We start from the raw sequence: 16246 nt of genomic DNA, 5'->3' as shown, positions 1-16246 counted from the left end.
ACAACGGGGCCAGGAAAAGAACGTCACTTGTCATCACACAGCATCAACATTTTTTACATTTAATTTCCATGAAGACAACAATTTAATAGGAATATTTCTTACCAGCCTCAGTTTATTCCACTTTTAGGAAGGATAACTTTCTGAATATATATCTCAGAAACAGGGAATTTTTTTAATTCATCCTTCCTATTTCTTCTTGCCATTTACCCTTTCTTCTTCTATCATCCTTTATTCATGCCTATGCTACATAACCCTTCTCTTCTCTCTATTCAGACTGGTCTCATATAATCTTTCACTAAGAATCAAATCTTTCTTTTACATACCAACATACCTGACAAGCCACTTCACCAACATCCCTCTGCTCAATGTAAACAGCCACACGTTAGCCTCTCCTACCATTTCCTCTAAGGTAATATTTCCTCTGGATTGGTAGTCAGTGGGAAAACAGCGTGTCATTTAAAGAAAAACATCTCATGTTTCATTTAGAAATACTCTAAGGTGAAATTCTAAGCTTGCCAATATATTGATGACATCTAATAAATGTTATGAAAGAAAACTTACTATAAGTCAGAAAATATTAATATTCCAAGAGAACACTCACTGTGACAAAGGAAACTGCAGCAGGATCCTGGTATTGAACCAACAGTGTCTCTACTGGAAGCTGTATTTTGGGGCGGCTTTTTATACGCTTATTAAGATGAACCAACAGTTCCATTACCTAAAATACAGAGAGAGATAAACTGAAATTACTGATCATATCTTAAAAACAAATTCATTTCTCAAAAATTACTTACTTTGATGAATAGTAGCTACTTTGTTCTTCTAAAGGACATAAATCTGACATGCCAGAAAGGGAGTATACAGTATCAGTCTTGTTTCAAAATGCTATCCCCCAAAGTTGAGATGCCAGACTATACCGAGGCACAGTCTCCCAGAAGATCTGTGAACAAATGATTGCAACACACCATGCTATGGACGGAATGTTTGCGTCTCCCCCAGACTCGTATGCTGAAGCCCTAACCCCAATGTGATGGTTTGGAGAGGTAATTAGGTTTGTACGAGGTCGTGGGGTGGAGCCCCCATGATGGGGTTGGTGTCCCAAGAAGGGGATGAAGGGATCAGAGTTACCTTTCTCTCCACCCTGTGAGGATACAGCAAGAAGGCAGCCCTCTGTCAACCTGGAATAGTTCCTGCAAGAAGAACTGATCATCCTGGCACCCTGATCTTGGATTTCCAGGCTCCATAATTGTGAGAAATGAGTGTTTGTTGGTAAAGTCACCCAGTCGACAGCATTGTTACAGCCGCCCAAACTGACTCAGACACATCACGAATATGACAAAAAAGAGAAATGTACAACATTATGGGTTTCCACAAGAGAAAGTGTCTGCCAGATCAGGGAGGAAGTGACAGGAACACTAAGTCCTGACGACCAGATAAATTTCCATGCAGAGAATCAGTTATAAGAGGGTATACAGTCTAAAGGAACACGGCGCACTACATCTGACTGAAACCCAGAGTGGTAAGAGAGAAAAGCAGGACCCAGATTATAAAAGGATTCAGGTAAGATGCTGAAGACTTTTTACTTTATTCTAAAGACCGTTTGATTTTATGAACGAGTTTTAAGTAAGTAATGCCTGCTCAGTGAATGATAATAATCATAAATGGCTGACATTTATCAAGCAGTTTCTATGAGAACACACTTGTGCGTAGCACTTTTCACTCCTTATCTCATCTGATTCTCGAAACACCCAGAAAGGGGGCATTGTCATCCACATTTTACAGGTCAGGAAGCAGAGGCTCAGGGAAGTGAAGTAACCTATCCAAGGAAACTGAGCCAGCAAGTGGCACAAATTGTGACTCCGGAGCCCATATTTTTAACCTTTTCAAACGCTGATAAGTTGAGCTCAATTCATCCAAACTAAGTGTCTGTCAGTGTGAGACGTCCTTGGGACCCCTGAGACATTACAGAGACCTAGAAACTTGCATTTCCACGCCTACCTCGTCCACACATCCTACCTGGCCCAGAGCTATGATAAGCTGGATAACAGGGGGAAGAATCAGGAGGAACCAGGCTAAAGGAAACAGCCCTACTCTGACGATCTCATCTAGGCTGATCCCTAGAAGGACTCTATGGAAAATCATTACTGATGGTGACAGACCATCATGCCCACAATTACACACTTTCTTTTTTATGACAAATTTTTTTTAAAGCTTTAAATGGATAACTACTTAATTTCTTCTAGCAATATTATCACTTTAAATATTGATTCATTTCCTAAATTTGGTTATTCACTGCCTAGAATCCTTTATAAATCCATAAAAATCAAGAAATCAACTGAACCAGTCCTTTCCCCCTGGCTAACTAGACAGTTAACCTCTGTCAGTAAGACTATAGAATTATCAGCCTTGGGTGAGCAGTATTTTGTCCATATCAGCTCTCCTCACTACTCATTGATTTATATTCATTTATTCATTATAAACTTTTCAATTGCGTATAACATACAGCTCAAGCGCATAATTAGCATATGGCTCAGTAAATTTTCCCCAAGTAAACATACCTCTGTAACCATCAAAACCACAAAAGCCCTGCACCCTGAGCCCCTCCCACTCACTGACCCCCTTCCCCAAAGGGAGCCCCAAAGGGAGCCCCTGACTTCTAACACCATTTTTAAATTTATATAAATGGAACACACAGGGTGAACTCATGACTGAATATTTGTCACTCTGCATTATGTCTGAGATTCATCCGTGTGGTTGCCCACAGCAGTAGTTCACTTTCATTGCTCTAGTGGGAAAATACCCCAATGTATCCATTCTCCTATTGACAGACATTAGATTATTTCCAATTTGGGCTATTATGAATAACGCTACTTTGAACATTCTTAGATATGCCCCTTGGTACACATATGTACACATTTCTGTTGTATATAAACGGAGGATTGGAAATGCTTGGACATAGTACATGCATATGATAAGCTTTAGAATATTTCCAAACAGTTGTCCAAAGGGGCATACTCACTTACACTTCTACCAGCAATCTATGAGAGCTCCAGCTGCTCCACACCCTTGTCAGCACGTGGTATAATCAGTCTTTAATTTTTAGCTATTCTAACGAGTCTGAATATACAAAGTTAGCTGTAAAGTAGAATTCTACATATCAAACCTCATTTTCCTTAAAATAGGGAAAGGTACTCTAACGATACATCAGTGGAAATCTAAAACTTTTATTCCTCTTTCACCCAATTTATCCAAAAATAACGAGCTACGTTATAGGATATCATGGTTAACTCTAACACGCATTATGAAATTGATAGTTAGGAACCCAAAAATTACACAACTGAAAATCAATACAAATTAATCCCTAGTGTCATTGATTAAAAATTTTCACATATTGAAATTATTCATACGTGAGCTGTCAAATTGCTGTGCACTGGAATCCCCGTTTTCTCTCCCCGAGGCCTGGCCTCCCATCACTCCCCCTCTGGCGAGCTGGGCGCATCGCTGTGGACTTCTTCAGCTCCCTGACGGCTTCACACTCTGGTCCAGCTCAGAACCTCTCTGCACAGGGCATTCTCTGTCTCTGAGGGTCTCCCCCATCTCGCTGCCTGGCTACTTCCTTCATACGGCAGAGACCTTCTTTACTCTCCACACTCAATTTAAATCAAGTCCCCAAATATATTCTTTCGTAGAATCCTTTTCCGTCTTAGCATTTAATAACACTTATAACTAGATACTATTTGCCTAATTGTTTAATACTGGTCTCTCCAACTAGATGTTTCTTTCCTTTACCAACATATCCCTAACACCTGGCATATAAAAGGCACTCAGTCAGTATTTGCCAAATGAATGATGAGACTGATGAGGCTAAATAAGTAAGCAGAAACCAGCTCATGAAGGGCCTTTTATACCTTGCTATCCTGAGGGTAACAGCAGGCCACAGAAGAGTTTTAAATAGGATAGTGACATGATCAAATACATATTTATCTCAGCAAAGCAGTATTAACAACAGGCACGTTAAATATATGACAAGAATGTCCTATTCCTTCCTGCAAACATAACAGACATTCTTAAAGATACTCTTTCTCCACTGAACCCAATGCAGGCCTCAGAATCCCACTTAGCAAACCTCCGGGAAGCCACTGGCAATCAATGAGAACGGCCCGAGGGGTGAAACCTGAAGATCGCTCAAAGACTCAAAGGTCTTGTATAAATACACCAGAAGACTAATGAACTATTTTAAAAATGAAAGGGGCAAAAGAAAACCTTGATGTCACAGTTATCCAACTTTTGGTTAACAGGACTTCACAGAATCTTCAAACAGGAGCTATACAACAACATCTTGCTTTAAAAAAAATTTAGCACAGGGGCTGGCCCCGTGGCCGAGTGGTTAAGTTCGCGCGCTCCGCTGCAGGCGGCCCAGTGTTTCGTTGGTTCGAATCCTGGGCGCGGACATGGCACTGCTCGTCAGACCACGCTGAGGCAGCATCCCACATGCCACAACTAGAAGGACCAACAACGAAGAATATACAACTATGTACTGGGGGGCTTTGGGGAGAAAAAGGAAAACAAAATAAAATCTTTAAAAAAATTAAAAAAATAAAAAAAAAAAAGGGAAAATGCTTTAAAAAAAAAAAAAAATTTAGCACAACCAGAGGCAGTCACAAGTAGAATATACAACTATGTACTGGCGGTGCTTTGGGGAGAAGAAGAAAAAAAAAGGAGGAAGATTGGCAACAGATGTTACCTCAGGTGCCAATCTTCAAAAAAAATTAAAATTTATTTTGCTTATTTTTAATTAAGGTTATATTCACAGCCAGCCAATGATTAAAGAAAATTTTTGCCCCATTACCACCTGATTTTCATATTGGAATCAAGGGTATGGATTTTGGATCAAGCCTCCACACAGACCAGAATAATTATCTCAGTTCTATCATCGGGCACTGATGCCAAGTGTACATTTGGTGCTAAACGTCACTGTGCTAAGCATACAAAAGCCACTTTTAAATCATGTAAGCTGGTCCTAGACTTACTCTCCATTCTGAAAGCCATAATTAGGATCATGAACCCACATTTCAATAAGTGGGAAGAGAAAACTCACTTCATACTACATATCCATCAATTCACTATTTAATTGCTCCAACTGTCCAAACATGCTTACCTTTTTACGTACTCCTTCTTGGGTGCTCGACAGCTTGAGCAAAACAGGAGGAAGGAATTTAGATATAATATTCTGTAATTGTTCATCTGTTTCAGCATGGCCAAGTCGTAAAAAGACCCGTTCAAGCTGATCTATAATATAAAAAAAAAAGGAGAACTTAGCAAATCAAACACAACCAAGACTAATTATTTTTATAGCTTAATCTTTTTTCTGTACTGCAGATCCTTCAGTCAGAACTTTAACCAGAGCTAGCCCTGTATGCAAATGATTTTGACATAGCTATGAAACAACTAAAAAGATTTACTAACTACACTGTCTTAGAATTGTCCTGGTCGTTTAACCTCTAAAAGAGAGGAAAACAAAACCAAGAACAATAAAATTCTATCCGACATACAAAGTTACTCCATTTTTCTAAAGGATTTCAATACTAGAAAGGATACAGAATCTTTGAAGGAATCTTCTAGACCTAGCTAGCAGAGCAAGGCAGAACTTTAATCAGACCTGGGACAATATATACTTAGTCAAACCATCTTACTGAAGTTCCTCCACAGACAGAATCACTGCCCAGTACTATGTGGGGATTCCCTAACCAGAATGTGAGAGACAAGTTTCCACCAAAAAAGCCACTGTGAGAAAAAACATGTTAGACGACACCTCGGGGATGCTCTCAGCAAAACCCATGCGATAAACTGCAGAACAAGCAACCAATACGCTGCTTCTGTCTCTTCAACCACCACGTTGCAGGGGGGGAACCTACAAATTGCAAATGACTGAATATTTGATTTTACGGAATTATTGTTAATTTTTAGGTGCTATAATGGTATTGCAGTTATGTTTGTTTTTCAAAGGTTCTTAAAAAAATTATCAGTGGTGATTAGGGAGCCTTCTAGGGGGCTGGAAGTATCTTCTATCTCTATCTGGATGATGGTTTACACAGTTATATACATTTATAAAAATCCATCAAGGTCTATACTTTCATACTTTCTATTGTATCTATTATACTTCAATGTACAATTTTATTTAAAACAGCCTTTATTTTTCAGACATAAAGACTGAAATATCTACAAGTGAAATAATATAGTTACTGAGGTTTATATCAAATAGTTGGGGATGTACTGAAAATTTGCTGAGATTAGGTTTCAGATGCTTTTATCACACAAAAAAATGATAACTATGTGAAGAGGATATGTTAATTAGCTTGACTACAGTAATCATTTTACTATGTATATATACATCCAATGATTATGTTGTATGCTTTAAATATATACAATTTTTATTTTCAAAAAAATTAAAAATAAAGTCATAGCCTCATTTAGGTCCTCATTAAAAAACGATAATAATAATCGGGGGTAGAAGGGTGAGGAATGGGGAGGGGCCATATAAATGAAAACAAGACTGGCCACTATTGATAATTGTTCAAGCTGCGTGACAGATACTGAGAATCTACACTTTTGTGTATGCTTACAATTTTCCGTAATTACTTTTAAAGGAAGATCAACCGATCAATTGATCTACCTACCTACCTATCTCCTGAGAGAGCCCAGAGACAACGACACCCTAACAGCAACAAGCACACCCAGCACCTGGATCTTGGTTTTTAATACCATTTTCCAATAAAAGGAACCAGGTTCCTTGAAAAACTGGCTAATTCTAGGGCTGGGGCAGGGAAAAAACAAGATGAATGTGAAGTATCTTGTAGTGCCAGAAAGAAAATGAGGCCTGGAACATGTCAAAGGGAAACAGGAACCACCCTGAAAGAGCTCCATCATGGCCAAGGCTGGAACAATCTGAGGAACAAAATAAACAATGTAGAACTGGATTATAACCCAAAGTATAAAATAACTCCACGTGAGTCCATACTGACATAAAGGACTGAATGATCAGACACACTGGGCAAAGACACAAGTCTTTCTTACAGAAGAACCCCCATACATGTAGATACTTCCCCCTACAGGAAGTACAGTTAATTCCTGCTTCTAACACTACCCACAGGGTAGACCAGATTTAGTGACTTGTTTCCAGAGAACAGAAGAGGGAAAGAGGAAAATGTTACCTTCACAGTGGAGAAACCTGAGAAATACTATCCAAGTGATGAAAGTTAACGTGATCAGTGATGTCATGTGGATATCATGATCCCTGATATGACGTGACAAGAAAGGCATTCACCTCTGTGGTATTCTTTCCAAAAAAAACCCATAACCCCGTCTAACCACGAGTAACACAACAGAAAAAAACAAATTGGGAGACATTCTACAGGATTCCTGGCCAGTACTGCTCAAGACTTTCAAGATCATGAAAAACAAAGCCTGAGAAACTGTCACAGACCAGAGGAGCCTGGGGAAATGTGACAACCAAATGCAGTGTGACGCTCTGGGTTGGATCCTCAACAGAAATAGGACATTAATGGAAAAAACTGATGAAATCCAAATAAAGTCTCAAGTTTAGCTTTCAAAATTAATTAATAAAGGAGGAAAAGGAGGAAGGAAGGGAAGAAAGGCAGGCAGGCTGACTCTGTGAGATTATCAGAACAAAGGATCCTATTTGGTAACTGCTGAATGCTGCTGTGAAAGAACTTCTTAGGAACAGTGAATTCAATCCACAGTATTTATAGAAGTTACGGGCAAGGACAGGGTCTGCCTTAGTGCCTTCTAGATCTCAGGCAATGGAAACTGCCTACAGATTTTAGCTACAGAAACTGTAGGAGGACTGTTCCGTGGAAGAAGGCAGAAAGTTAAATTCTTCTAGACAAAATGACCCTGGGAATGTGCCAAAGGCTTACAAAACTAAGTGATATCTGGTCCTTTTCATTTTTCATACAATCATTTGGGTGCTTCCTATGTATCCTCAGTACAGCGCCTAATACTTTCTACTCTCCCTCACTAGAAAGGAAAATGTAACGTTCTAAACACAATAAAATTATGATGGGAATGTGTGAATGAAAGAAAGGACACCAAACATCATGTGGGGGTCTTTCTAAAACAGGCTGAGTACACCTGAGAAGAGTTAAAGTCATCTACCCCTTCAAGGAGGATCAACTCACACTGCTAGGTCATCTTTAGAAACACACCTATGCTTTAAATAAAAGATAATCTTTATGAAACTTTATGAAAAGAAATGTAAATAAGCGCAGAGATAATCAACTACTAAACTTTTCCACCTGTCAAAGTTAGCAAAATAACGAGCAAAGATTTAGCAGCTAGCATAGTCCCTGAATCCTGTTTTTAGAGCATGGAAAGAATTTAAACCCTGTGCCCTTACCCTCAACCCTGAAAACACAGCCACATGAAAGTGACCATCCAAAAGTGTCTATTCAGTGTCTATTCAGAAACAAGAAGCGATGTAACCAAAAGTTCTGTAAACCCAAAAAATCTAAAATTCAAGTTCACCTTTCACAAAGACTCAGTTTTTAGTTGTAGGAACTGAGATCCTCTGGGTCATTACAAAAGTATCTGAGATATGACAAACATTACTTGAGAGTCAGGAGCAAGTTCCATTCTCTCCACAATGTCAATGTTACTTATCTTACTCAAACTCATATCGAATTAATTTCACTTACAAGAAAATTAAAGACAGTGCCATACCCTCAGATAATCACTATTAAATGTGGGGAACATATTCTGAACTATTATTTTTTCCTACTCATACACTAACGTTATTTTAACCTAGAAACTGGAATATGACACATACTCTTTTACAGTTTGCCTTTTTTTTCCTTTTAATTAACACAAATCCTTTATCTGAAACCCTTGGAGCAATGTACGTCTCAGAATGTTTCAGATTGTAGAATGATGATATAGTGTATAGACCGCGTATTTCAAAGAAGCCTATCCACGCGGTGGGTGCTAGGGCAGTACCTGTAATCAAACACATTCATACTTCTGTAACAAAACATAGGCACATTCACACTACATGGGATAACGAAAGATTAATAAAGAACTTCATATCCATTCAGATCAGGTTTAAAATACCAAATGAATTCCACTAAAAACATTTGTATATGTATAAAATCTTCAATATCTTTCCATTGCACTACATAAAGATCTAATTATTGATAATGGCTACATGGCAACTTTGTCTACAGAAGTAGTACAATTTATTTAACTAACCTCTATCTGTGTTATGACCAGTTTTATAGTATGACAAACAAGACACCAAAGAACACCCTTATCCATGTGTATCTGTGGGCTCGTGGGGGTCTCTGTAAGCTAAAACTCTAGAAATGGAACTGCTGAGTCAAAGGGTAGGAGTGTCATCAAGCTTAACAGATTTTGGGAAAACTCTCTTCAAAAGCGCTGTGCTAATTTATACCACCAGCAGTAGATGTAAGTACCAATTTCCCTGCACCCACTCCTACACTGAGTAATCAATCTTACGAAAATAATAAGTAATCAATCTTGGCTGAATATGATAGATGAAAAAAGATCACATGGTTGTTTTACTTTATATCTATTTTATTACTGAGGTAAAGTCTCTTTTCAAATATTTATTGGTCATTTCAAATATCTTCTTCAGCAAATTACTCATTATTCCTTGAAGAGCTGACTTGTAAAAGCTTTTATATCTTGGAAAAAATCTCCCTCTTTCTCCCATTTGTGGCAAATACTTTGTCCTAGTATGCCTTGTGACTCTCTAGCACTTTCTTTTCATATATGGTTTTTTTAATACAAATTTATTAGCCTTTCCTTTTATGGCCTCTGAGTTCCTAGTCATGCTTACAAATGCCTTTTTTTACTCCAAGATGATAAAAAATATTATATTGTGCAGAAAAGAGTTGACATAACAGGCCTGAGACTGCTATGCTTAGAAATGCCAGCTTGCCAAGGCTGGCCTAGGGAAACTAGGACTTCAGGAGGGTTCCCACCATTTGCAGATCTGATAAGAGGGGCTCGCTGTGCCTAAACTGTTTGTAGAAACAGAATAGTTTATGCCGAATGCCTGCTTCCCTCTGGGAGTCTGGAATTTTGGCATGTGCTAGGCAGAAGGTGCCAACATGACCAGCACCAAATAAAAACCTTCAGCACTGAGTCTCTAGTGAGCATCCCCAGTAGACAACGTTCCACACATGTTGGCACAACTCACTGCTAGAGAAATCAAGCATGTCCTGTGTGACCCCAATGGGAGAGGACTCTTGGAAGCTTGCACCTGGTTTCTGACAGGCTTTGCCCCATGTGCCTTTTTCTTCTGCTGATTTTGCTTTGTCTCCTTTTGCTGTAACAAATCCTCACCATGAGGAGCACAAACACACGCTGAGTCCTGCAGTCAGGGGTCTTGGAGACCCCCGACACATACATTTATCTATGTTTTCTTCTCGTTCTTATGATTTTGCTTTCTGCATTCAAGTTTTTAATCTGGGTGGAATTTTTTTGGCACGTGGAGGGATGTAAACAAAAACCTAGTCTTTTGTGGGTTTTTTAAAATCTTTTTCATTGTGAAATAAAACATATAGAAAAATGTACAAAACATGTGTGCAGTTTAATGAATTATAAACACCCATGTATCTATTGCCCAAGTCAGGAAAAAAATTTTACTTTGAAACCTGTACAAAGAAAGATTTCTACTAGACTCAGAAGTGCAGAACACTGAAAGACTGCTTAACATGAAAAGCACAGTGAGGGGCAGCCCCATGGCCGAGTGGTTGAGTTCGTGGCTCCACTTCGGCGGCCCTGAGTTTCACCAGTTCCAATCCTGGGTGAGGACATGGCACCGCTCATCAGGCCATGCTGAGGCAGCGTCCACACAGCACAACCCGAGGGACCTAAAACTAGAATATACAACTACGTATTGCGGGGCTTTGGAGAGAAGAAGAAAAAAAAAAAGAGGAAGATTGGCAACAGATGTTAGCTCAGGTGCCAATCTTTAAAAAAAAAAAAAGCACAGTGAGTTTCAAGGACTCCCCTAAGGTCAGAGAGGTAATGAGCAGCAGTTCATGAACTACAATGGGGTCTTCTGACCTTCAGTCTAAAAATCCTTGCCTACACCATGCAATCATCTACAACAATGACCCCACTTTCTATGGGCAGAATGCCATACAAACTACACCTTACACAGGGATCCTTGTTTGAGAGAACTGCCAAAAGGGCATAAAAATCTGTCCCATTGAGGTGGTTTGGTTTTTTTTCAGGTGGTATTTATCACAACGGGAAAACGTACAAATTCAAAGGTCAGAAAATAACACTAGAGAAAGCTCACTACTATGAATAATAAGCCAACACCGAATGTGTCAAATTGCAATTCACCCTTCCTCCTTCTCCCTGCTCATCTAAAGTCTCTCCTCCTTCAAACCCAGCACCCTCCAACTTTCACTGTGAAGCATTAACTCCCCAATCTAGATCATTCATGCATTCAGGCATCATTCAAGTACTTATTGAAATCCTACCATGCACCAGAGCTTGGTGGCTGTGGATATAAAGAGTGAAGGAGGAGGAGGCAAGGATGCTGTCCAGGTTTACCACACATGTATATGGTAACTCACATTGAAAAAAGTTAACAGGCCTGAGACCGAGTGCTCAAGACAACAGCATTTAAGGATAGAAAAAGGAGAGTCCACAAAAGGGAATGATAGGCAACAGACAAAAATAGGAAGAAAACTTGAGTACAGGATCAGAAGAAGTAAGGAGAGAAGAAAATAGAATAGTCAATGAGAACTGGAAAAAATCTGTTTACCCATGTAGGAAAAAAATAGCTAAAAATTACTTACAGGTAGATTAATGACATAAGTGTAAAAAAGCAAGATTTTAAAGCTTTCGAAAGAAAACTGACAAGAGAAATTGAAACTGAAGCACAAAGCATAAAAGACCAATAAAAGGTTAAGCTTTTAAAATATAAAACACACCATAAAGTAAAAAGATAAGCTATAAATAGCTACTTTTTTTGTTTTTTGGGTTTTTTTATTTTGTTGGGGTTTTTTTTTTTGACTTTTTTTTGCTGAAGAAGATTCGCCCTGAGCTAACATCTGTGCCAATCTTCCCCTTTTTGTAAGGGAGCCGCCACCGCAGCATAGCCACTGACAGTAGTGCAGGTCTGCGCCCAAGAACCGAACCAGGCCACCAAAGCAGAGCGTGTGGACCCTAACCATTAGACCACCAGGGTTGGCCCTACAAGGTTTTAAATGAAAAGGAATTGAATACAGAATACTTTAAAAATTCCTGCAAATCAAGAAAAAGCAAATTAATCCAAATTTTTAAAAAATATAAGCAGGCAATTCAGAGATGAGACCCATATACTAAACAACACATAAAAAGAGGTTCAATCACACTGATCAGGAAGATGCAAAACCAACACAAGGAGATACAATTTCGTACCCTTCACATTAGAAAAACTTTTCAAATCTAACGGTACCAAATGCTGGCAAAGACTGGAAACAAACCAAGAGGGAATCGAGTGAGTGCTGTACAGTGTACACTGAAAGAATCTACGAAGAACGGATCTCCAGTTGAGTCATCTCCAGCACAGCTGGAGAGGCACATACCCTTTGACGTGGGAACTCTACTCCAGCAGTACACACCCTAGAGCAGGGCTATGCAAAGTGGCCCAGCTGCAAACTGTCACCAGTCAGCAGAGACAGGAACACGTCTTCCTTCACGGAGAAGGTCTTACCAGGATAAGAAATGTTACATAAACTAACAATGGTAGCTGATTTACATTCTGCACAAGTTCCTTATTTGCAAGAAATAATTTCCTGGGCCTCAGACCCAGACTTTGTGTATCACGGTCCTGAAGAAAAACTCTCCCAGGCACAAGGACACCTGTAAGAAACTGTTCACAGCTACAGGGTGAGTAAAAGGAAAAAAACTGGAAACAATCTAAATGTCAGTCAACAGGAGAATGGAGAAAGAAATGGTGGCAGGTCATACAACAGTGAAAATAAGAGTTCCATGTCATGTGGACCAACATGACAGTACCTAAAAAACTAAGATCCATCAAAGCAAGCAAGCTGCAGAAGGATATGCACAGTATGCTTTCGCCGCGGTAAAGTAATTTTTGAACACAATATATGCAAGTGGATTTCGTATGTATACATCACAGGAATAACAACCTCTGGGCAAGGCGAAAAGAGAGGAGAAAAAGGGAAGGGGAGAGGAGAGAAAAAAGAGAAGGAAAGGAAAACTTGTAAGGGTAACAGGGACCTTGAATTGTATCTGTAATGTTTATTTCTTCAAAAGATAAAAGACCAGAAGCTAACAGCAAAAAATGTGAAGATTTGACAAAGACGGGTGGGATATCCATGAATGTTCCTAAGATTACTCTCTCCACTTTTCTTCATACTTGAAATATTTCAATATTTTTAAAAGAATATATATACCACAATAATTTTGTTTTATGACAAAACTATATAAAAGAGAAGAAAATATATCAGTAATTTTTCTTCTTTATATTTTCATGTCATTTTCAAATGTTCTTCAGTAAAAATACATTTCTTTTCTTAGAAAAATAATATATAGAGCAAATTTTTTAGAAGAAGCCACGTTTCAAGGATAAGGAAAGAAATTCAAATCACAGAATTTTAAAGCTTGAAAGGAACCTGAAAGACTACGGAAGAACAAAAATAAGAACATTTACTGGCAGGAAGACAAAACGATACAGACACTTTGGAAGAGAGTTTGGTGGTTTCTTACAAAACTAAACACACCCTTACCACAGGACCCAGCAATTGCACTCCTTGTTATTTACCCAAAGGAGTTGAAATTTTATGTCCACACAAACACCTGAACACGGATGTTTACAACAGCTTTACTTAATTGTCAAAACCTGGAAGCAAGCAAGATGTCCTTCAGTAGGTGAATGGATAAATAAACTGGTACAGACAGACAATGGGTATAACTCAGTGCTAAGAAGAAATGAATTATCAAGCCATGAAAAGACATAGAGGAAGCTTAAATGCATATTATTAAGCGAAAGAAGTCAATCTGAAAAGGCTACATACTATACGATTCCAACTACTATATGACATTCCGGAAAAGGGAAAATTATGGAGACAATAAAAAAGACTCGTGGTTGAGGGAAGGGAGAAGGAGGGATGACTAGAAGGAACACAGAGGATTTTTGGGGCAGCAAAAATACTCCATATAATATTATAATGATGGATATATGTCATTATACATTTGTCCAAACCCACAGAATATCCAACACCAAGAGTGAACCATAATATAAACTCTGGACTTTGGGTGATTACGATGTGTCGATAGAAGTTTATCCTTAGTAAAAAACCTATCATTCTGGTGAGTGATGTTGATAATGGGGAGGCTTTGCAACTGTGCAGGTAGTAGGGATACAGGAAATCTCTGTGTCTTCCTCTCAATTTTATTGTAAACCTAAAACTGCTCTAAAAAAATAGTCTTAAAAAAAAAATTTAGTCTCAAAGGAAACATATCAAAAACACTGAGATTCTTAAATCCTAAAACAAAAAACAATTTCCAGGTTAGCTTATGTCAACTGTTACACTCATGTAGGAAAAAGATTTACTAAAAATAAATACATTCATTAACATTCCATTAAATAACGCTCTAATTCATATTATTTACCTTCTTTAGTTTCTCTATCTAAAGAGAAAGAAGGGACCTCTCTTCCTTCTATCCCCCAAAGAAGAAATAACCAGTAAAGGTTTAAGGGCTTCACTTCAGTGTAATCCACCTTCAGGCACTGATATTTCGGAAAACGTGTAGTTATTCCTGAGAAACAAAACTGTCCACATAAACCACCCATTCTTCCAGTCTCTTCAAAAACACAACTTTAAATTCCGAGTTAAGGAAGAAAGGCTATCTTCTCACAGGATTAGAAAAGGCAATTACTGGTTTTTCATTCACATCATCACTTATGGAAAAAACATGTAAAAAAAAGAAAAAGCAATAATTCGGTTTCCTTAAGCTGTATCATCTTTTCCTGACAACTTGAACATCAAAACATTCCTTAGAAAGTAGACAAGAAAAGCACACACTGTCAAAAAGAATAGGGAAAGGACTATATTTAAGGTAGTGATTATCCCCGTGTGGTAGAATTCCAGAAGATTCTTCAACTTGTTTGTTTAACTCTATGTCATTACTAATTTACTTCACCAGCATGAATTACTCGTGTGAATTAAAAAGAGAAAATGGTTATTTCAGGGCGACACATTTCGGATATTTTTAAGGTTGCTTAAATGTTCCACAAGGATCGTTTTTTTTCCTGAATGTGAAAGTAAATTTTAAATTATAAATCAGATTAGAGGCCTTAGGTGGAAGATGAGCTTGAAAGGGAAAGCCGAAAATACCTAGACCACTAGCCATAGAATCTTAAATCAATTAATAGTCTACAGCTACAGGATATTTTGAGAAAGATCTGTCAAGTTACCACAGAAATACACTAGATTATAATAGAATAATTTCACAAGGAAATATTCTCCCTAATGGTATTTCCTTTCTTCTGATTCACACATATGTAAACACGTTATTGTCACAAGGCAGTTTCACACGGCCTTTTGAGCCTCAGAAAAACGCTGTGAGGTGAGCAGCTACTGTCTGCATTATAGATGAAAAACTAGGGCTCAGGATCTGACTGCCTTGCCAAAGGTCACCAAGCTAACGAGACACAGAATCATAAGTTGAACCTAGAGAGGTCTGTACTCTCCAAGTACGCACGAGAACAGAGTACCTCCCTCTAAAGTACTACTTATTCAAGTTGGTAACATCAGCTCCAACTTACAGATGAGGAAACAGAGGCCTGAATTCATTAAGAACGTTGACCAAGATCACAAAGGTAGCTAGCTGGTGTCAGGGCTAGGATTCAAACTCCAGGCGATGCTACTCCAAATCCACTGCTCCTTCGAGTATGCTGAATTATAGCACGGCGGAAGCAGAGAGAGTGGGTGGAAATGAGACTAAACTGAACTAGACAACTATGTACAACGTGACTTTGTATCCTGGCCACCGCCAATGCGTCAGGATGGGTCCCTGACTCAATTCATCCCTTCCTCAGGAATTCAGAATAGAGACCAAAGAGTCCAGCCTCCCTAGAGTGCCTGGACCCACGAGTAAGCCAGGAGATGTGCCAGGGCAGCCCAAGGGGGCAAAAGATAAGAACCTTGGCAGGCAATGAGCTCCTGAGCAGGAGGTT

General features: G+C 38.7%; 1 protein-coding gene across 7 annotated transcripts in view; it reads right to left on the bottom strand.

The window, feature by feature from the left end:
* ECPAS (Ecm29 proteasome adaptor and scaffold) overlaps positions 1-16246 on the bottom strand; it is a 95481-nt gene that overhangs the window by 69073 nt on the left and 10162 nt on the right. For 5 of the 7 annotated variants that reach the window (XM_070519008.1, XM_070519004.1, XM_070519007.1 and 2 more), the window contains 2 exons: positions 5159-5289; positions 602-718 (listed from right to left, as the gene is read on the bottom strand). In XM_070519008.1, the coding sequence (XP_070375109.1) occupies positions 602-718; positions 5159-5289 (248 nt within the window). Of the gene's footprint in view, positions 1-601; positions 722-794; positions 833-5158; positions 5290-16246 lie in introns of those variants that run through there. The other 2 variants (XM_070519006.1, XM_070519009.1) reach the window with 2 other exon arrangements.

This window comes from Equus asinus, chromosome 10, assembly GCF_041296235.1.
Source record: "Equus asinus isolate D_3611 breed Donkey chromosome 10, EquAss-T2T_v2, whole genome shotgun sequence".
Lineage (NCBI taxonomy): Eukaryota > Metazoa > Chordata > Mammalia > Perissodactyla > Equidae > Equus > Equus asinus.
The sequence above is the reverse complement of the archived record's forward strand: the minus strand, read 5'-3'. Positions and strand labels throughout refer to the sequence as shown.